The following is a 23,604-nucleotide window of genomic DNA, read 5'->3' on the forward strand; positions in this document are numbered from 1 at the left end:
TGCAAGTATCATATTCCTCTTGGTGACTATTGGTACATCGTATCAGTCCTTAGCTATTTAAAATATTTGCAGCTTGTGTAATGAGGTGAGGTGAGGTGAAATTGGGTTTAACGAGGTGCATAGAATATTACGTTCATATGACGACGTGCATGCGTGTGTATGTGTATGTACGGCTGCTTGTACTACCCCAGACTTAAGCTGGTTTTATAGTGCCAGCCCACTGAGACACCATGCCGCAGTGAAGCATGAATACTCCACTCAGACACATTATACTGACTCCGAGCCGACCAGTCCTTGTTGTACCCATTAATGCCGAGCGCCAGGCAGGGACCAACAAGTATCATATTTTAACGTCTTTTGGTATGACGCGGTCGGGGATCGAACCCGCGATCTTCCGCTCTCCGGGCGGACGCTCTAACCACTACACCACGGTCCTTGTGTAATGAGCTTACACGTAACTCATGCACTGCATCATGGTCCCGTTCGTGACATGATTTCAGCTTGATATATATGACGAGAGGAAATTCTAGTATTATATACACATGTAAAAAGTATAATAACTGCAATACCTGAAAGTATGATTTTAACCCTCATTTGGCCATTTATTTTCATCCCATGATTAAGTTTGTTTGTATGATTATAATGACACTTCAGGCACACCATACACTGATTTTAGATATGCATAAGTAACGACCATGCGATTGATTATTGTTAAATAAGCCAATACGGGAGTCCTCAACTGAAAAACGGCCCAGTGATGGCAAATTAGTGGTATAAAGAATGCTGGCAAGTCACAGATGGCCATTGACAAGAAAATATCAGCACTCGAAGAACGATAAAGACCGTCAACTCCTTGGGAGGATACGGTCCATCTCAGACAAATAAGACCTCTTTCTTTCATGTAAACTGGTGGGTTAAAACAGAATGGCTTCCACTCTTGCCTAATATAGAACCAGGCGACATATCACACGTCACTGGAATTTGAGGAGATAGGAAAGGTTCCACTGCTCGGTCGAAAATGTTTTCTCATGATCGATGGCCAAACTCGAGTTTGGCGTCACAGAAACACTGCATATGTCTTGTATCAAGCGTCGTTTGGTGGGAGTTCATTGGAGGTGTGGGGTCGCCTTTCACATGACTGTAAACCAGACCTTGTGGCGATCAGACAAAATCTAAATGGACAACGCTACATCACTGACATCCTAGACAGGTTTGTTGTATCACATTTCGATGGTCATCCTCTTACCACAAGACCAGGTTTCATGGACATCACGAGTCGCAGAATCGCCAGTAAAGGCCTTTTATCAAGAACGGAACGCAAAACGTCAAATTCAGCAGTCAAATTCTGATACAGTCAATGCAGAGGAATTATAGAGATGTAATTACAATTGGCGGTGATTAACTAGATATTGACATTGTGTTAGTTTACTTTTCTGATTGTATGAATCTTGAAATTGACCGCACTATGAATACGTCAGGCGACTATACTTATCAGCATTTGACAATGAGTAAATGTTTTCCATGTTTACTTCTCTGAAAAAACTGCAGGATTTCGCACTCTTCGTTTGGATTTGTCACTTTTAATACTTTTACTTGAGGGTCAGTTCATCCAGAAAGAAAGTTAGATAAGGGTTTGGACGAGTTCCATGGTTGTGATTAATGGGGAAGTATACTCTTCAAAAAAAGAAGAAACTTGACATGCTGTTTTGGAGTTTACTGACTGCGTGCATATAACTGATTCAAACATGACATCATTGCTGACTTACAGTAAAATCATCACTTTATAAATTTCCAAAACAAGATTATCTAGAAAGTGTTCCGTAAAAGCAAAGATGGCTATTAAAGCCACTTGGTCAGAGTAAAATGTCAGTATCTGGTGTGACCACCCTGAGCATCGATAACAGTTTGGCAGCGGTGAAGAAGGAAAGGTGCGAATGCTGTCTTGAGGAGTGTTTTGATACTCTTGCTGAAGTGCTGTGTGCAGTTCTTGAAGTGTTTCAGGTGGCAGATTACGCTAGCGCCAGCGTCGATCAAGAGTACCCCATAGATGTTCAATGGGGGACAAATCCTGTGATCGAGAAGGCCAAGGTAACACCTGAACATTGTTTTGCTGTTCCTGTCAAACACGTGCAAAGTGAAGTCCAACATTGTCATGCTGCAAAGATCAACTGTTGACGTTGATGAAGGGAAGGACGTGATGTTGAACTGGATTTCTGGCAAAACGTCTGGCTTCCAATAGCCAATTGCGCACTGTCTGGTCGGAGATTCGACGTAGTCCTGCGATTTGGATTGTTGTGGATGATGCGGCCGTGGTGTTTGAACGAAGATGTCACAACCGGATGTAGCGATCCAGGGCGGCGGTGGTAACTCTACGTCGACCTGGCCTTGGTCTGTCATTAACACTCCCAGTATTGTTGTATTGGGTCCATAGGTTTGAGATGGTGTGCCTGGATACGCTGAAGTGCCTTGCCACCTCATGCTGCGATGCCCGTTCTTTGTAAACGGCCGATGGCATTATGTCGTTGAGCGTCTTGATTCTCTTGTTTGTCTATAGTGGCTTAAAGCATGTGGAGTACAATTGATATGGCTATTTAAAGCCTTCAGCCATAGGCTTCAGCTCAGGGTGATACACAATTTCAAGATGCACGTGTATTTTATGTAGGGTGCATTTTAGCGATTCACCACAGACATGAGTGTAACGTTAGGTTTTGTTCAACGTTTCTTTTGCAAACGTTTTTTGTCGTCGGCAACCATTCCCTACGTGTTGGGATTCAGCATGGAATGGTTTGTGTCATATAATTACCTAAAATTCATTTTTTTCCTATATCAAGTTTCTATATTGAAACTATGAAATATATGGAGATGTTGTCATACTTTGTTTCTCTGTGCAGAGAGTCAGATCTTTTCTCCTGTATGAGTAAGTGATTAAACTTGGGTAAGGATGTCAGTTATTCAGTCTAAGTAAACTTAGGCTCAGTATTATTCTTTACACTGCTATACTGAGTCTAACAAAACCTTGTAGAAGGTCGCGTCAGCTAACCTTTAGGACTGACCAATCAGAAGACAGCTTACCAAATCGCGAACGTTAACATTCGCAGATACCGTTTGAACCTTTACCTCAAAAACTCGAACGATTCCGAATGCTATTATGGGTGATACACATGGAGGACGCAATGAGTAAACAGTCGTTGAAAATAGCGTTTTTGTCAATATTCAATGATGTCATCTTGGAAATATAAGCTAATAGTAACCATGTCATTAGAAACCCATAAGCGTATATACTGCAGGTCAAATATCTCTGTTTTATGCGGATTTTCGTTTGTTGATAGATCAGTGTCAGCGACCAGGGAGAGAAAATCCCAAAACCGTTTTGTAAGTCCCGCCGAACCCTTACAAGTAGTCGTTGACTGATTGGTGAAATCCGTTCGGCCGTCTCACGTTTGATTGGACGGTCATAAGTCACTCAAAGGTAAGCCGACGCGACATTCTACTAGGTTTTGTTAGACTCAGTATAGCAGTGTAACGAATAGTACTGAGTCTAAGTTTACTTTAGACTGGCCAGTCATTGGTTGTATCACGTTTTTATTAGCAGATATAGAACCATTTCGGAACATCTAGCTACAATAACCATGTTGGGAGAGTGTATGCTAGTGTCAGTCGATATGTGACTTATACAAGGAGAAACACTAACTGAGGTGATACCAGACATGCATGTAAATACCTCGTCAGCAGACTGCCATAACCGAAGAGGATTCAGCAAATGAGACATATCAGTTTCTCGAGATATTTTCCTGTTGTCGTATAAAGCGTCCCTGAAAGTGGGTGGAACCTCATTTTTCTGGTCAACTCAGACTCGAGAAATGCCTAACCGAGGACAAGTCGAATGTGACGTATGTATTAGGCTTTGCTATTTCGTCTAGTTCAGAAGGAATATACATCATACGACCGCCCTTCATCCGCGACACAGGTGACATGTTACACTGAAGAACGCAACAAAGAAACCCTGGCTGGATAAGGAAGGGTAAGTTCAACAACAACCTCAGTCAGAATCTGGGAATGAGAACTTCGAGCTTGTAGAAATTATACTTTGGAGGCAACTATATCTGCCAAGTGGCTAAAATAAAAGTGAAAGAGACCCGTTAAACCTGTTTAGACGTATGCATAGAGAATATAAGTAGCAAAACACGTCACAAAAGATTGTTTGCCCAAAATGATGATAGATGCAATTCCCTAGTTTCACGGTGAATACTTGACATGGTTTTGCATGTGTTTCGGAAAGAATGCCTGTCACCTGTCCATATAGTAACATCCATTGCTCCAGAAAATCGTCTATTATTATCTGTACAGGAATGCAAACAGTGAGAGTGCACAAGATATGTAACGTGATTTGTTGTTCTGTAAATGAAAGTGTGTGCTGTAAACTGATTGGCAGGAAACATTGATAGATTTGTACCATTTGCTATAATGAATACAATAAATGAATAGTAAGTCTGATAAATATTCAATAAGTCCGCATAGCTGTTTTGTTAGACATTTTCTTAATGAACATCGTAACAGGAAGTCAATGAAGTTTCATGGTGACGTCAGAGTATTGCCGAAAGACACCATGTTTTAATTGAGTTCAAGAAGGGAGAGCGAGTGAGTTAAGTTTTATGCCGCTTTTAGCAATATGCCAGCAATATCCAGACACCAGAAATTTGGGGGACACCAGAAATGGACTTCATTAATTGTACCCATGTGGGCAATCGAACCCGGGTGTTCGGCGTGATAAGCAAACGCTTTAATCACTAGGCTACCCCACCGCCCCGGATGGAGAGACGGCTTCAGGTAATTACTGAAGTAAATGGCGTTTTCGGGATACATTGTCGATAATTCTATGAAAGTTTCAGATGCAATCAAATAACCGGTAATAACATGTCATTGACCAATAACACATAATCTCCTTAATACCAACCGTATCCGCTGGAACACATTCCATTAGGAGCAAATGGCAAAATCACGGTTGAATTTATATGAATTTGTCAGGTATTCCCGTTTGTAAAGACAAGTCACTTTATTTTAACCTCGTTTCGTTGAAGTTGTTGAAGAGTCTTATATTTTCTTGTTAATGACAGACCCGTGCAGATCCGGGTTAGAATTGATCTTCAGTAACCTATGCTTCTCGTAAGAGGCGACTAACGGGATCAGGTGATCAGACTCGCTGACTTAGATGACACGTGTCATATCGTATCCCAGTTGCGTAGATCGATGCTCATGCTGCTGTTCACCGGGTTGTTCAGACTCGATTATTTACAGACCACCACCATATAGCTGGAATATTGCTGAGTGCGCTGTAAAACTATATTCACTCACTTATCAATAATGCACATGCTCTACCAGCTGGTATATTTAGTAATGTAGTTTTCAATTTGATGAACTTATACATCATATAGAAATGCTGGGACGTCAAACAATGAAACCCGCAATTTATGCTTAACCTCAAACAAAAAATATTTTGTGTTTCAGTAATGTTGACCCAGTCTTCATTTGGATCCTGATGTCTTGAGCATGCTAACAACAATTTCAGATGTATCAGTTTATTATCAAAAAATGAAATACCTGGATATACATGTAATCACAAGGAAACACAGTGTACAGACACGCGCGAGAGAAAGAATACCTATATGTTGTCAATCGTTGTTATATATTTATTGATATTTGTCAAGCTTACTAAAGTTCGTTATTGGAAGATAACACACGATTCCGCCGTAATACGTTACTCAGTAACGATCAGTAATTCAAATACTTTTTCATGTTACAGTCGATTTACAATCTGTGATGCCACAATCGAGATAGAGTCAGTGAATATCCAGTTGCCCAACTGGATCTACGCTAACGCTTAGTGCTAAGAATTACATGCAAAAAGGAACCCCAGTGACTTGGGAGACTTGAACTTGTCGAAAATCTAGACTTGCTTTATCAATGGCCATTGTATATCATAAAGTGTTGGGTGGAGAGGTGAAAACACAGATCCAGCTTACGATATTTCCAGGTATGTACAAATAAACGCTGTCGTAGTCTACATGCATGTACATTCGTTCGAATCAAAGCCAGTGTACTAACATGCGTATTTGTGTGGAACATAAAGTATGAACTATTAAACGAAAGTTCATCGTCCACTGCAAAGCGCACATAAAAGATTCACGTTCGTTTCATGAATGGACAACAATTTACTTTAAGCAACTATGGTTTTATGCTTGTTTGAATTGAAGATGCTTGTCATCGAACATGTTAGGAACATTTTTTCTCGGGATATACTCATGATGTCAGTCTCTGTTAGTGTTTCGTGTCAGAAAAAAATAGGAAAACAATACATAACAAAATATGGAAAGTACATACAGTATAATTATTATAGGGTGCCTCCGTGAAACTGATATCAATATTGTATATGAGTATAGGCTGCTAGGGATGGGAAGGGGATGAGTATAGGCTGCTGGGATGGGAAGGGGATGAGTATAGGCTGCTAGGGATGGGAAGGGGATCAGTATAGACTGTTAGGGATGGGAAGGGGATGAGTATAGGCTGCTGGGGATGGGAAGGGGATGAGTATATGCTAATTGGGATGGGAAGGGGATAGGTATAGGCTGCTAGGGATGGCAAGGGGATGAGTATAGGCTGCTAGGGAAGGGAAGGGGATGAGTATAGGCTGCTAGGGATGGAAGGGGATGAGTATAGGCTGCTAGGGATGAGAAGGGGATGCGTATAGACTGCTAGGGATGGGAAGGGGATGAGTATATGCTAATTGGGATGGGAAGGGGATAGGTATAGGGTGCTAGGGATGGCAAGGGGATGAGTATAGGCTGCTAGGGATGGGGGGGATGAGTATAGGCTGCTGGGGATGGGAAGGGGATGCGCATAGACTGCTAGGGATGGGAAGGGGATGAGTATAGGCTGCTAGGAATGGGAAAGGGGTGAGTATAGACTGCTAGGGATGGGAAGGGGATGAGTATATGCTAATTGGGATGGGAAGGGGATAGGTATAGGCTGCTGGGGATGGGAAGGGGATGAGTATAGGCTGATTGGGATGGGAAGTGGATGAGTATAGGCTGCTAGGAATGGGAAAGGGGATGAGTATAGACTGCTAGGGATGGGGAGGGGATGAGTATAGACTGCTAGGGATGGGAAGGGGATGAGTATATGCTAATTGGGATGGGAAGGGGATGGGTATAGGCTGCTAGGGATGGCAAGGGGGTGAGTATAGGCTGCTAGGGATGGGGAGGGGATGAGTATAGGCTGCTAGGGATGGGAAGGGGATGCGTATAGACTGCTAGGGATGGGAAGGGGATGCATATAGGCTGCTAGGGATGGGAAGGGGATGAGTATAGACTGCTAGGGATGGGAAGGGGATGCATATAGGCTGCTAGGGATGGGAAGGGGATGCGTATAGACTGCTAGGGATGGGAAGGGGATGAGTATAGGCCGCTAGGTATAGGAAGGGGATCAGTATAGGCTGAGGTCAGGTTAGCATAGGCTTCTGGGACTGTGAACCGGATGGTAATAGATTTAAGTAGCTGTTGTTTGTGATATACTCTCTGGGGTATGCAAAGAGATTAAATATGTCAAGGCATTAGTATATATATATATATATATATATATATATATATATATATATATAACCTTCGAAGTATTATAGGATTTGGAATTGTTATTTCATTTTAAATTGTACTTCGGTGATATTACACCACAAGCCCATGTTACAGTAATATTTGGAAGGTTTCAATTAGGGCTGTTTGAAGGTCCTCGGCATTAAACAGGGGACCAAGTGATTTAAAAATCAAATTTCTCAAATGTCTTCTCATGGGGGTTCAGTCTATCTGGTAGTTGTATTCAGTGGCAATATCGATGTGGTATTAAATTGTTCAGTCCACCTATTACACCATATTATCATTTGGAGTACGACAAAACAATGCAAAGGAAAAATATAATAATGTTCTAGCATTAACATCTATCAACAAAAGAATTAGTAATTAGAATTTATAGAGTTTTTAGACTTTAAAACCGAGGATATAACAAACACATTTCAAGCATGCATTGTGTATAATATTTTGTGAGCTCATCAGGATGTGCTGTCGCTGTTGTCAGTGATTGACAATGGCCTGGCATACACGTGCTCTCCATCAGTATCTTGGTTCTTGGCGACCCCCAGTCGTCCAAGTGTAGTGTAGTTGAGTGTGTGAGCGTCTGCGACAGTAGCATAATCTGAAGGGATGTTTGTCGCCACAGAATAGATGGGTTGGTTAACCATCTGCAGTGTTTCGTACGGGCCGGTTTCTTTCACACGAGGACGTCTTTTCCGCCTGGAAAGATTAAAAAATAATATTTATGGTGTTACCTAAGAATAGTTCGGTTCTAACGCACACAGCTCCTCCACTTCATGTATCACTCTTGCTTGACAACGGTACAAGAATCTGTATCGAAACGTCGCACTCACGAAATAAAGAAGTTGTTATCAATAAAAACTTGTTCCATAAAGTATGAGATTCTTGAAGGGTATTTAGAAGTTGGACGAACATGAATACATGACACGTTTTTTATGGATAACAACTTCTTTTTATGACGTTTCAGAGCTAATTCATCAGGTGAATCCGATCATCCGACAATCCATTACCTGATGAAGGAGCAAGAATTAGCTCTGAAACGTCGAATTAAAAAAAACCCAAGAAGTTCTTGTCCATAAAACGTGTCATGTAGAACTGCCACAACGAACTGCCACAACGATCACGATGACAACTATCAACAGCAGGGCAGCCCCAACGGAAGATGCAATAATAACTGAAGTGAAGCATGATATAAATATATTTATAAAAGTCACATTATGTTAGATTATACAGGCGACAAACGCATATTATATTTTCACACAGTTATGGATTTCAAGACAGTATTTCAGTACTTCAGTTAATATGGATAGAAGGATCATGTTTCTCGGAAGTCATGTTGAACAAGAACGTCAGGTTGTTGTTGTACTGTTCATATCATTGAAATTGTTTAAGTTTTAACTTTTTCTGACTGCAATGATCTATTGAAATAACATCAAAATGTACTCCAAGTTGTTTCTAAAGAAGTTGTTCTTAAATCAGCTTAGAAAATGAACATTAACATACCATTTAGAATAATTATACATACTCATCACATTCATTGTATGGGTTAACTATTGAAGGATTATAATGCAAAATTGCGGAGTATTTACACAGCAAGAACTATATGATGTATAGGTAACACAAGCAACGAACCAAGATGAGTGTCATTGGATTTTCCCTCATTTTCGTCATTCTTCAGTTCTGAAATATAAATACGATGTAGAGTGAGTGAGTGAGTTTAGTTTTACTCAGCAATATTCCAGCTATATGGCGGCGGTCTGTAAATAATCGAGTCTGGACCAGACAATCCAGTGATCAACACCATGAGCATCGATCCGCGCAATTGGGAACCGGTGGCATTTGTCAACTAAGCCAGCGACCCTGACCACCCGATCCCGTTAGCCCCCTTTTACGACAAGCATGGGTTACTGAAGATTCATTCTAACCCGGACCTTCACGGGTCAGATGTAGAATAATATTGTTGAAGGAACATAAAATGTAAACGTAGACCTTTGCCATTTATCAGCCAAAACACATTACATTAGACGTAGAAGGTAAACCAGTGGTGACAGTTGTATCAATGGATCACTGAATATCATTCATGGTTCCAGGTGTTCGCGAAAAGGGTTAAGATCTTGCATAAAGAGACATGGTCAACAATGTAGGCAACACACATATACACTGATCACCTCTCATTGCCTTAACCTATTACTGTCTTCCATACACATAACAACGGCACAGTTGTTACATATATTTTACATTTCTCACATATATATCTTACCCTTATCACATTTAATTCCTCCCCAGCCTGGATTGCATCCATCCGGGCACTGGCCAGTCACGTGATTGCAGATTGTGGCCGTCCTGCAGTTTAAGCAGCTGAATGAACACCTGGAACCGAATGTGCCATCTCTGCACGCTGCAAAAGAGAAAACATATTTTCAGAACATTTGCAATCACTTCTTCGCACGTGTGAGTGAGTGAGTTTAGTTTTACGCCATACTCCAGCTATATGGCGGCAGTCTGTAAATAATCGAGACTGGACCAGACAATCAAGTGATCAACAGCATGATCATCGATCTGCGCAAATGGGAATCGGTGACATGTGTCAACCAAGCCAGCGAGCCTGACCACCCGATCCCGTTAGTCGCCTCTTACGACAAGCATGGGTCACTGAAGATAATATAGTATTCTAACCCGGACCTTCACGAGTTTCTTTCGCACAGATGGCTGCTGTAGGTGCAAGTGGTAGTTATTATATGATGCATCCTATGCAAATATTTTTGTCATAGTACGCTGTATAAATTGAAACCATACACCATTAACGGAACAGAGCAGTACCGTTGTAGCAAAAGTTGATTATTGCTAAAACAGCCATAAGCCGTACTCACAAGTATGTGATGACACACGTATGATTAGTTAAGGAAACAATCTGATGATTAGTCATGTGAATGTTGATCATACTTAAGTTATATTGTGTATAATTAGGAGATAAACATACTGTGTTTGAAAATCAGAGGTATATAACGAAATTACAAAAGTTCAAAATTTTATTTAAAACCACAACGGCGTTATCAAGATTTATAAAAATATATACATGTACATACTGTGTTTGGAAATTAGGGGTATAGAACGTGATTATATACATCTGAATGACTTTAATTAGGAAATCACAATCCAGTATTTACTGAAGTCATGGTAGAATATGACTTGGACATTACAACTTACTCTCGTCACACTTAGGTACATACTGTGTTGGGAAATTAGGGATATAGAACGTGATTATATACCTCTGAATGACTTTAATTAAGAAATCACAATCCAGTATTTACTGAAGTCATGGTAGAATATGACTTGGACATTACAACTTACTCTCGTCACACTTAGGTCCAGTCCATCCTGGCTCACATCCGACAGGGCACTGACCAGTCACGTGATTGCAAACACTTCCTGTTTGGCAGTTGGAACAGATCGATGTACATCTTAAACCGTAGCTGCTTTCACTGCACTCTGTAAAGTACATAACAAACGATTTGAGAAACAAAGAGTGAACATATGGTTTTCAGCCTTAACACGATGAAATACACATTGTATTTGACAAACAGCACGAAAGAGTCTATTCTATTTTAGTACCAATGTGGGTTCCGAGAACATCAGCCCACTTCAAACAATTTATATATTTTACAGGCAGTAGAACAGAAACACATTACACCAACAGTAAGGTACATTTTACGGTGCTTTCGTAAAGCGTAAGAAAGCATTTGAAAGGGTAAATGGATATAAACTATTGATTTTACTTTTCAACAATGACATTCACGAAAGATAATTTATGTATGTATGAGAATGTAAAGTCTGCAGTTTCTGATGGTAATGAAAACACATTGCATGTGGTCTAAGAACCAAATATATAGCAGTGCAATATCTGTCAAATTATCCCGAAACTGCCCTTGTGTCAATTTTATCCTCAAATAATGAAAACGTTATTCTCCAACTTGCCTTATATGTAAAACATGCTTTATCTTTAAGAAATGAACTGTTGAGCATTGATTAACTATATTCTTTTCATCCTTGTATTATTGTGAGTATTTATATATATATATATCATGTCTTGTCCTTGTATGTGGGCCGGAGGCCTTAATACAATAAACACTTTGACTTGACTTGACACTCTCAGACCTTTATGTTTCTCAGTTTTATGAGGGCTCTTGTGGAATTTATTGGTTGTAGGTGAGACGAAAATGAGTTCATATTAGAGCAAATGTACAGCATAATGTGTTTGCTTTTAGAAGATTATTTCAAAGTTTCAAAGTAAAATGTGATGTAGGCGTTAAAGATTCTCTCCGCCCTCAATGTAAATCTCCAGGAGATAAAACACACGTATGTCCTGTGTATACCGGTGTTACACCCATTGTAAACTTGTAACAAAGAAATAAGCCAACGATATAATATCATTAATACACTAGACATTAAGGGCATATTCGAGCTGATAAAGTAAATGTTAAATGTATTTTATATTACAATGGAAATGTAATGTAATTCATTACCATGTTGATATGCAATGTAGCATGACTTATAATATACATGTATGTAATTTGGGTTATGAACGCAATAAATTGAACTGAACTAAAAATACGACCAAAGTAAATAATATACAGGGTACAGGGGACAACTTACTTTCGGTACACTTAGATCCAGTCCATCCAGGTTCACATCCAGCCGGGCACTGACCAGTCACGTGATCACAGACACTCCCTGTTTTGCAGTTGGAACAGATTGATCCACATCCAGAGCCGTATGTGCCTTCACGACACACTGCAAAGTACATAAGAGTGAGTGAGTTAAAATTTATAGTCACATCGGCAATATTTCAGCCATATTGTGACGTCAAAAGTTATAAATTAACAATAAACACAATTACATTATAAAACACCTGTCAACGACAGTAAACAACTAGATTATCACAGGAATAAATCTAAGACTAGTAATTAAATCTAAAATATTTTACCTATAAATGACAATACAATATAAAAACCGACTGTAGATTGCCAACAACTGAAGGTAGATCATCATACTAGGGACCATTGCGACTTACAGTACATTTGCTTCCTGCATGGGCCCTAGCTGGATTTACATCATCCCTTCGGCTGTCAGCAATTTAGATACATCTAGCCATAAATTAAAATTACACATATTCTACGATTAAGAAAAGGAAGGTTTAAATTTACCTTGAATGTTTTGGGACATATGTACCCTCTCAGGTGGATAATAATTTTACAGTACTTTAACCCCCTTCGAGGATACAGCCAGTTACAATCTTAGTTACAAAGTCAAACGTCCAATCATAAAATAGTTGTATTTACAAATCATTTAACAAATCTATTTCTTTTAAGAATGCAATAATTAAATAAAAACTGGTACTATTAAAGATCCTTCATAGTTCGAGATTTAAAATAGTTATCCCTTAAAGTGATGGAATATTCAACACCGTCAAAATTTCAAGATTAAATACTGCAAGAAATTATCAAAGGACATTAAGTAAATGTATACACGAACTATAGATCGCTAGCAACTAAAGGTAGACCACGTTGACACGGTGACCCAAACTGGATTTACACGTAGATATCTGGGTTGAAAGCATATTTGGATTAGAGGTTCTGATGTCATTAAACGCTACATGAAGAGCGTAATGAGAAATTCTTATATTGTTTGAGTCAGTCAGTTAATATTTAACGTCACGTCGGCAATATCTCAGCCACATCGTGACAAAAAGAATTTATACAATAATGATGAAAACATTATGAAGAGTAAACCCTGTCGACGATGGACAGTATAAACACTACAGTGAGTGAGTGAGTTAAAATTTAACGTCACATCGGCAATACTTCAGCCATATAGTGACAAGAACAGTTTTGCATACACACTAGACACAGGTTGTTAAATATCCAGCCATAGAAGGACTGTAAAATAACTAGAGTATCACAGATGGTGTGTGAAACTAGAATGTAAATCTAAAACTATTATATTTAGGAAGACAATACAATACAATATAAAAACAGGCTATAGAAGCAACTGAAGGTAGCTCACCATAATAGGGACCATGGGGGCCTACTATACCTTTGCTACCTGCATGGACACTAGCTTGATTTTCATCATCCCTTCAGTCGCTGGCGATTATAGTCAAATATAGCCACAATTAAAAATCACAAAATACTACCTTAAAATCCTGGTCAGTTTTAAATTTACTTTGAAAGTTTCGGGGCTAACGTACTTAATTCTTACATTGTGCATCTCACACGGCAAATGTGCTGTCCGGCACGTTTAGATAGCCTAAGCAGTTTGTAATGAGGAAGCATTTATCTTTTTTCTTGGTTGTGCTAAACAAAACTGGCATTCGCATCTCATCGATAAACGATCACTTTATATTCAACCATGAAATCAGAACTTCAGTTCGAATCGATTATCAAAAGTATTAACGTAGGCAATTGCAGAAATCTCTGGATAATATTTAGAAGTGCATGTTTTGTTCAAAACGTACGGAAAGATAAATGTTGTATCGGGAATAACGACTTCCTCTGCGCGCAGTGTCATATGTGATGAAGATGTAAAGTACGTTTTGTGTGTTTGTCCTTTGTTTCCCGATAGACCTTACAGTATGTATGCAGTATGGCCTTGCAATCAATAAATTGTACTGAACGACCCAATCAAAGTAAATAATAAACAGGTGCCAACTTACTCTCGTCACACTTAGATCCAGTCCATCCTGGCTCACATCCGACAGGACACTGGCCATTCACGTGATTGCAAACACTTCCTGTTTGGCAGTTGGAACAGATCGATGTACATCTGGGACCGTATGTGCCTAGACTGCATTCTGTAAAGTATATAACAGCATAGTTATTATATCATGCTTTCGTCAAATATGATGTATATATGTCATCGAGTGAAGTCTGACAACAATAATTTCCCGATTTGAGAAACAAAGCGTGAACATATGTTTTTCAGCCTTCACGACAAACAAACAAACATCATGAAATAGTCTATTTATTATATATTTTTTTATGGCAAAATGCAACCTTTACATGTACATTAAGTTACCATCAGATGTCCAAGTGAAATTCCTAGTCCCTGATATTTAAAATATATCACTCGCATAACACCCCCACCCCCACCCATGTTTTTAAAGTCCAATGTTTACAATTAATAATAATTATAGAAGAACAAGAACATTATTAATCATCAATAACCATATTTATAGCTGCTTTGTGACGCCAATGCGGGCTTTAATACGTGTAAACAACACCACAGCAAATCACTCCAAAGGTGGTCCGCTTCATGGATGTTTGTTGAACGAAAGTCGAACAATAGCTATTACTATGTCACAGTTTTGTTGCATAAAAGTTACAGGAACCGTTCACACCGTTATATACCATTACGTACCAAATGCCATAGTGCCAGTTTACTGAGAGAGAAGTTGTCAGAATACGAATCAAGGGAGACAACTTCCCAGAGCAATAGTTCTGGACATCTGTAGTTGACAGAAATGAAAATAATGTTTGTTGACGGTGAAGTATGACTTTGTGATGAAAAGCAGACGTTTTATGCTTATCATATAACTGCATATGTCCACATCCACATATTAAATCAGAATATATATGGATACAGAAAGGAAGCTAAAGTGAATGTATGTGTAAATATTTCAATTGCATATTTGTAAAGTAAAACGTGGTTACATGCAACCAGTGGTATTTGTTTTGCTACATTCTTATATTGGTGCAGAAAAAACTCACATTCTAAGGAGCAAATATAATGCAGGCTGGAATTTAGTAGAGAATGACAACGTTATTGACTGTTTATTCCAACGTTTATGAATCTTGAACTTAACCAATCTTATCCGCAACATTCAATGCAATAGAACTGGAATGGAAACGTTCGCACTGTGTTACCCTGGTTCTCTTCATACACAACCAACATATTCCTTCCTGTCCATAATGTTCAGTTGTGCATTCGTGAAAGTGCATGTCGTGCTATTTTCTACTGGGACCCTGTTGTTTACTCAGCAAGCCGCTTGAGTATACTGTGGCAGCCAATCGTGTCTGACTATTATCCAGAAAACCTTTGGCTCAATACAAACTCATTTTGTAATTGATATCTTTCAGCTCAATGATGACATGACGTTTAAATACACTGTAACCTTTCCATTGGAGCTCAAGTGAATGTTACACAAATGTGGGCAACAATCCTGCTGCAACACTTTGTAGGGGCAGTTGTGCTCTACCAACTGTTATAACCTTTATAGAGATGTCGAAAGAGAGGGTTGTGGTGCCACTGCAGAATGAAGGTGTTTGAATAATCAGAAGCAGCACAAATTGCTCACCATCATATCTTCTGGTTACAAACTCAACAGATGGTTCAATACAAGATCTCAAACATCATCCTTTTATTCATGAAAGGGCAGCGCCATCGCGCTTATGAACCTGGATAAGGAATGCAGTTCATGGCGTTCAGTACTTATTGTATCACGACTGAAAGAGATTGGTCATGAACTTTTAGTCTTCAGTATATCTTTTCTTTTGGTCTGACGTTTTTGGATGGACAGTATTCAGTCAAGGTGAAAATGATTATACTCCAAAAATAATCAAGTCCCGATATCCAGTATGTTGGTGTTAGGCACTCATTATAATGATTGATATTTCATGTAATATACAACAGCCTATACAAACACACAGTTGACCTCTACAAGTATGTTAACCTACTTGTTTTGCACAGGGAGCCTGTCCAGCCATCTTGACATCCAGCCGGACAGACTCCGGAGCGGTTGCCACAAGGTACACCAGCTGCACACAGACCACAGGACTCACAGGAGGCGCCGTAGGTATTAGGGAGACACGCTGACCAGAACAAAATGTGTATTAATCAAAATAAACTAAAAAATACATTTTAAAAAAAATGAAGAAAAAAATACCTAACAACAACCCAAAACACACTATCAACGAAGTAAGCAAAACACACACAAAAAACCCCGTGTCTACGTGTCGCTAAAATCAATAAATCGATGTGTGTATCGATAATTAAGCACGGTAAACGGCAAGAGTGAATTATGCTAAGTGTCAGGTAATTTACCTCTATCGCACTTGTCCCCTGTCCAGCCTAGCTCACACCCAGCGGGACATACACCTGACACCCTGTTGCAAGAGACACCTCCAGCACACTTCCCACAAGGAGTACACTCGGGACCGTAGGTACTGGTCGGGCAGGCTGGCAACAATTGACGGTCAAACATGTTAAACATTGTCATAATTTTAAGAGTGAAAATAGTATTGTCTCTGTGTGCTACATCAGTGCAAGAAAACTATTATGCGGTAATTGAAAGTATTTGTGTTGTTTATTTTTTCAATAGCCTTGATTAAGCATTGTAGAAGTTTTCATGATCTTCTTGTATGTACTTTGGAGTCAATTGGGACGTTTATGATCATGAATATTTGATTTGGTTTAATAAGTAACGCAAACATACTACAGCGTTTCAGTTAGCTCTCAGTAGGGATGGTCAAACCTGTTTTACAGTCGTGTCCAGTCCATCCGGCATTACACCCCAACGGACAGGTACCATTGACGTGGTTACACGTTGCTCCTGTGCAGTTGCCGCACGTCAACGCACACCTTTCGCCGTAGGTTCCCGAAGAACAAACTAACAACAATGCAACGGAAGTCATTAAACGATTAATTGTCATAAATATCCAATGTGAAAACATAGATAGGGTAACAGAGTAGTATACGTAAACAGTCTGAACATAAGGAATTCATTATGTTTTCAGACTAAATCTCCTGTCTCCAGGCTTCTGACATCAGTTCGTGACAGCATCCAGTTTTACTTGACAACATTGAATTATAGAACACTCGTGCTACTGACCAATACGACTTGGCCTTGTGTTCGGTAAGTTATGTTGGAATCGTTTGTAACACAATGGTTGATGCTGCAACCAAAGCAGCTATCAACAAATCTGTGACGCCACTTCTCCTCCCATACACAGATTAGAGACCCATGATCTGATGTAAAAGGCATGAACACCCAAATAGGTATAGATACATTACATCCAATGAAACTAACTATCGGTTTCACCTTCTTGGGTTGCCAGTCAAGATTTGAACACGTCATATTAAGGCGATATCAATTAGGCCTTTAATGAATATTTACTAAAAGATGAGAATCCTCTATTTTGTATTCCTTATGATGAAAGAATTACGGTCAAGCATGTCCTGCTTGACTTTATTGATGTTGCCTTCACATCTGATAAAGTAATCATCTGAGAAGGATCTTTTAAATAGTAAGTTCTATTAGTTCTTCTTTAATAATTCTTATGTCATAGCACATTGAACTCGTTGATACCTTTTGATATACATAGTTATGTTTTTCCTATAAATTAGTTGTGTGTAATAAATGAGTGAATTATGTATGTATCCAGAAAGGGGGTTGGACAATTGTAAAGATATTGTTCCTCGAGAGGTCTCCCTAAGACCTTTCCTTCAAGGAATGTTAGTCCTACCACTCCTATATTTGCACTACATTTGTGAATGTTAGTTTTTGGCTTAACTTGAGTTCATTTTGCAGCTAAGAGTGAATGATGTAAATCAGACTGGGGAACGATACAGGAAACAGAAGTATTGTAAGACTACAAACCCCAGTATTGTGGCCTAACTTGCGTTGCTAGCGATCAGAACCCCGCTTGTAATATTGCGTTGTTGAATAATGACTTAGTACTTTAAAAAAATAAATGTAAGTATAATTTGATCTAGTTGGCATACTGTTCCTACATTACAGCGTTTTATAGCATAAATATGTTTATGATAATGTATGATATTACTTTGAAGTATAATTTGATCTAGTTGGTATACTGTCACTACATTACAGCGTTTTATAGCATAAATACGTTTATGATAATGTATGATATTAGTTTTAAGTATAATTTGATCTATTTGGTATACTGTCCCTACATTACAGCGTTTTATAGCATAAATATGTTAATGATAATGTATGACTTTCTGTCGTTACGATATGGCTGAAGTATTGTCGATGTAACGTAAAATGGTAACTCATTCGAGATATGTCAGCAAAAGGGCCACTTTAATGTTTAAATTATATTGCCATGCCCCTAAGGCACAGTTACTGAAGCAGAAACTTCTCTGACGGAAAAAATACGGACAGAGCAGAATAAGCTCAGGTTTATTCGCATCTGGAAATACTGCTTCCGAACTGTCGACGTACTTGCCCTCTACAAACCACATTTTCCAGATGTACGACTGATTCGTTGTTCTAGATACGAGCATTGCATTTCCGTTTTGAAATACAAAAATACTTTCTTCCATGGCAGAGCTATTTTGAGAACGATATATAGTTTAGTTGGATTTTGTTATAGTTATTAAGTTGGTTTAATTATGTGACGCATGTAGAGACATTTTCATTTATTTGCAAAACCCCAAAACAAACACATGAACTTTGAACAATTAAAAACACTTCCGCCAAATATCCTTTAAGAACACTTTAGATTGGCAGAATTAAGTTGAAACATGTTGAATTATGGTGATACTTGCTGGAATACTGTTCATCATCTGCAATCTCCCCAAACCAACCTTGTGCGCAAGGAAAAGTAAATTTGCAAGATATTTTCATAACTCCACTGGTTACCTGAATAATAATTAGTGGAATATTGTGTCACGATGTATGAAGAGGCACATTCTTTCATTTGCATATGAAACATGAGTTGTGAATATCAAAACTTATTCTGGCTCAGGATATAATTAGTTTGAGTTTTGGAACATTTTGTTTTTCCATTCTGTTCAACTTCAGTTCATATTTATGAAAATAGCCGATTTTGTGGGAAAATCAAAATTAGTGGTACAAATCCATACCTTGCAAGCATTTTGTCCCTTGGTAACCAGTGGCACATCCACCGAGACACAAGCCACTGGTCTTTTCACAGACGGTTCTTTCTTTGCAGTTTCCACACTCTCTACAGTCCTCTCCGTAATGTCCCGAAGGACATCCTAAAACAGAAATTCATCTTTGAGGCACCGTTCCTCACCATGTACAATTGAGTGTAAACGCAACTGAAATGTAGTGAAATCTTAAGTCATGAATGAAATTTCGCCGCATTTGGTGAAGTACCTTCCGAGACATGAGTTAGTTCACAGTGTTGTCAAAACCTTAATGAAGAGGGTGGGAGTTAGTATTTAAAGAGTCCTATACTTGACTTTTGTCCTTCTGCTAGTTCTTGTGAAAACGAAATCCACCAAATACAAGCGACCAAAACCCCCATACTGCAATCTTAGCTAAATTTCAATTGAGCTAATTGTTACTTTGAGCAAAGAATCTGAAAGTTACCGACGCGTTGTTGGGCGAATCACTGGACATCGCATGCGATTTGTTGTTTTTAATGCATCTTACGATTTTGCGTTATCCTCTGTTGCAAACTGTAACGTCATACGCATTATAATGACACAAATGCCGCCGTTGCAGCCTTAGAACATTACGGATCAACCCACAGAGGTTGACCTTCATCCCAGTGGTGACGAACAACGTGATGTGCCATAAGTTACCTTACTCTAATGTCTTTGCTGAACAAACAAGATAATTCGGTTATATGATCACTTGACCTGTCTAAACACGTACCATAGTATTATATTAAATGTTCTACAAACAAACAAACAAAAAACAACCCACCCACCCACAAAAACAAAACAAAACAACATATCAGTACTGATTTTGTTCGACTCTATTTCAGTAAGTATGATGTCTTGGGCACATGAAATGGCCTGTAATACTCTCAGATTGTGGTATCAGTATTTTTTACAGGCGATTATATGTGGTCGGGGTCTGCGGGCATTTTCGTCACATTTGGTTTGCTGTCCGACAACACCTCAAAGTCAATCATGGATAGTTTTACTACTATCAATCTGATCACTTTCATTTTGACTTTTGTTTATTGCTAAAGGATGTAGAAATTAACTGACACATTTTTGTTTAAAAAAAAATCAAAATGGCCGCCATTTTGTTTTGTCGTGATTTGCCCTTCTCAGCGCTTAAGTGTACATAAAATTAAACACTGAAAGTTTCTATTTACATCCAAAGTTGATAATTTTTATTTTGTTTGACATTTGTATCTCCTAGAGTGATGGCTTGGGCACAAAACAAGTCATTCTGTATGGTCATATCTTGGTAATATATGACGGTTATTTGTGAGCTTCTGAATGTATCAAATGTGATTTAAGAGTTTTCTAAGAAACAATATGAATAGCTACAACCAGAGTTTAAGCGCAGTTATCGGCCATGAAGCGTAGTTTTCAAACACTTTTGGATAATGTTATTTCATCAAATATTTTAGGAGTGTGAATCTTTCACTGACCATATCATTGAAATTTAGTTTTATTCCAATACTGTATTAAACACTTGACACCAAATGAATTGTTTGGTTTTTTATATCAGTACAAAATGTAGTCCTCCACTATGTATATGCTGCCATGTTGGCGGCCATTTTGAATTCTGGGTAATATGTAACAATAACATGCCGTCACTCTAGAAGTAAAGAGGAAACAAAAACAACTTGTTTTAGTTACAAAAATAATGTTAACTTTCGATAAATACATCACTACCACACATTTCCATGAAAAGTCGGAGAATCGCTAAAATACCCCTGTCTCAAAGAATAAGCTGTAAAATAATATATTACCAAGATATAACAAGATATAACAACTTGTTTTGTGCCCAAGCCATCACTCTAGGAGAGACAAGTGAAAATATCAACTTTGGCTGTAAATGGAAACATTCGGTGTTTATTTTTATGTAAATCTAAGCGCTAGGTACTGGGGAGGGTACGATTTCATTTTGTTCAGCTGCCTCCCCCCTGGACTAAAAATATAATTTGACATTTGTGTTATAAATTGCATGCTTGGAAATTTCATTTCAACGTATACAAATAGAATAATCAAAGTGACAGTATTACCTGTTGAATTTCTGTTAGAAAAGACATGGATTCCAGCAACATGTGTCAAAGAATCTGGTGCGATAGCGCCAACAATGCCTCCCGTAGCAGGCAGGTTGAGAACTGCCCTGTGGAAAAACGCCAAAATAAATGTACAATGTTAATACTGTATTGTGAATTTCTCCATTGTGTTATTGGCATAGCTGATTTTAAAAGAACATGTAACAGTTTTCCTAATAAAAACACTAAAAAAACCTGCGTTTTACATTGATTTCTTGGATGTAATTAGTCTTTTTCTACCTTCTCCTCCAGTCGGTGAAATAGAGTGCTCCATCATGGAAGGATATCCCGAAGTAGTGAGCATCAGGTTCATACAGCAGTACTTTTCTCTGTGTTCCATCGACAGACACGGACTCTACCTTGTGTGTCTTGGCGTCGCACCAGTACAGAATTCCATCTGACGTGGAAAGAGAAACGTTAACAACTGATCATTGATAACGTTATTGGGCTGAATGGAAAGTATGAGTCATAATGTCAACGATGTGCGCATTTGAAAACAGTAACTGTTTATAGTTCAGTGTAAACACCATTGGGCACCTACATACATGAAGGAAATGTTTGGGATCGCTGTGAAGCGTCAGTGCCTGATTTGTGAATCTGTAAGCCTAGCTGGATTTGGCGCAATGGAAGTTGATTATTTCATAATCGAGGTACCCATTTTTACAATGTTTTTCGATTGCAGTCACATTGGTGTCAAACATGATACATAAATGAGTGATACAAATGAACTCTTTGAATTCATCAAATACGTCTAAGACTGTATACGCGCATATTTCACATGTTTTGGGTCGTACCATGGATGGACCTTTGTGCCAAAATCAGAAGCAAGGCTAAGGACGTAATAAAAGAAGCGAGTCACACAATCACCAATGCTCGGCATCCAGAAATGTCATAGTTACATTTCGTCGTTAAATCCCACACTGACGTTTAAGAATTGCAAGTGACTGACCCTGAGCAGCAAACATGAAACCTGTTTCACTTTTCAGGCCAGTCACTTATTTCAAGCGAAGGAATCAGCAGGGTTGTTCTTCACCTCAACATAGTGCACGTAAAGTGGGCGCAGAGAGGTGGTAAGCTCTATTATTATATTTCACAACCTAAAAATAGTATGCAACAAATTAAAGAGGATTCGAGTGATCCTGGCACAGTCAGGCTAGTAAGGCTTGTCATCAGATCGGGGCCCTTGACCCTCTACACGCAGCCAAGAGAGCGAATTGGACTTCTCCAAGGAAACGATGCCTAGTCAAACCGACAAACAACAAAATATGCAGCCTCCCAACACTGCAGCCTTCTGCATTACCTAGAGTGTCAGAAGGGATGTGCTTCCCAGTGGAGAATCAGGGCACTCTCCTGATATGCACCAAGAGATCAGGAGGTATCAACCCAAGGGCACCGATATCAATGCGGAGTCTGATGACAGTGTAATTTGCCTTGGGATGCAAGCAAAACATTTCAAAGACGATATCAGCATATTTAGCCGAATCATGCCTATCGTAATGCTGTCAAAAGGGGCAGAAAATTCAATAACATATCTAAATTCAAAGGACATGATCAGGTTTGTTGGCAGAAATGCTAAGGCTGTATATAGCTTTCACAATACGACAACAACCAAATTGATCTGTGTGTGTTAAACTGATATGAAGTGAATTTTACTTCGAGGGAAATTACATGCAATAAACCGTCACCGTCATAAAGTGTGTCGTTGACTCTGTGAACATTTCTACTACTTTGAACTCAAACAAATGTATTTCCCAATTACATATAGTGAATAAACTAGAACTAACTTTTCTTGTCAATTGTAAGCCCATTTGGCCACGTCAGACCGGTTGTAACTATCTTCCTGATGTTAGTTCCGTCATAATCAGCTGTGGAAATGTGAGTGCTTGCTCCCCAGTCTGTCCAGTACATCTTCCTGAAAAAAATGTTAATTGTAAATATACATATATTCCTGTTTA

At 38.9% G+C, this 23,604-nt stretch overlaps 1 protein-coding gene and 2 long non-coding RNA genes across 3 annotated transcripts in view; 2 read left to right on the forward strand and 1 right to left on the reverse strand.

Annotated features, from left to right (window-relative positions):
* The first annotated feature begins 6,426 nt into the window (after positions 1-6,426).
* On the forward strand, positions 6,427-6,873 carry LOC124255453. The gene is made up of 2 exons (XR_006892689.1): positions 6,427-6,462; positions 6,617-6,873. It is a non-coding gene; the product is annotated as an uncharacterized LOC124255453 (long non-coding RNA).
* Positions 6,874-6,931: 58 nt separating this feature from the next.
* On the forward strand, positions 6,932-7,438 carry LOC124255459. The gene is made up of 2 exons (XR_006892690.1): positions 6,932-7,016; positions 7,112-7,438. It is a non-coding gene; the product is annotated as an uncharacterized LOC124255459 (long non-coding RNA).
* A 4,760-nt stretch (positions 7,439-12,198) lies between these two features.
* The window catches only part of LOC124255426 (multiple epidermal growth factor-like domains protein 10), an 88,897-nt gene continuing 77,491 nt past the window's right edge, over positions 12,199-23,604 (reverse strand). Inside the window, exons 13-17 of the mRNA XM_046689343.1 lie at positions 17,167-17,301; positions 16,737-16,871; positions 16,370-16,504; positions 14,350-14,487; positions 12,199-12,428 (exon numbers count right to left, since the gene is read on the reverse strand). Of these exons, the coding sequence (XP_046545299.1) occupies positions 12,214-12,428; positions 14,350-14,487; positions 16,370-16,504; positions 16,737-16,871; positions 17,167-17,301 (758 nt within the window). The 3' untranslated portion in view covers positions 12,199-12,213. The remainder of the gene's footprint in view (positions 12,429-14,349; positions 14,488-16,369; positions 16,505-16,736; positions 16,872-17,166; positions 17,302-23,604) is intronic.

The sequence above is a fragment of the Haliotis rubra genome, unplaced genomic scaffold (genome assembly GCF_003918875.1).
Source record: "Haliotis rubra isolate DU_JTF1 unplaced genomic scaffold, ASM391887v1 Scf1154, whole genome shotgun sequence".
NCBI classification, from domain to species: Eukaryota; Metazoa; Mollusca; class Gastropoda; order Lepetellida; family Haliotidae; genus Haliotis; species Haliotis rubra.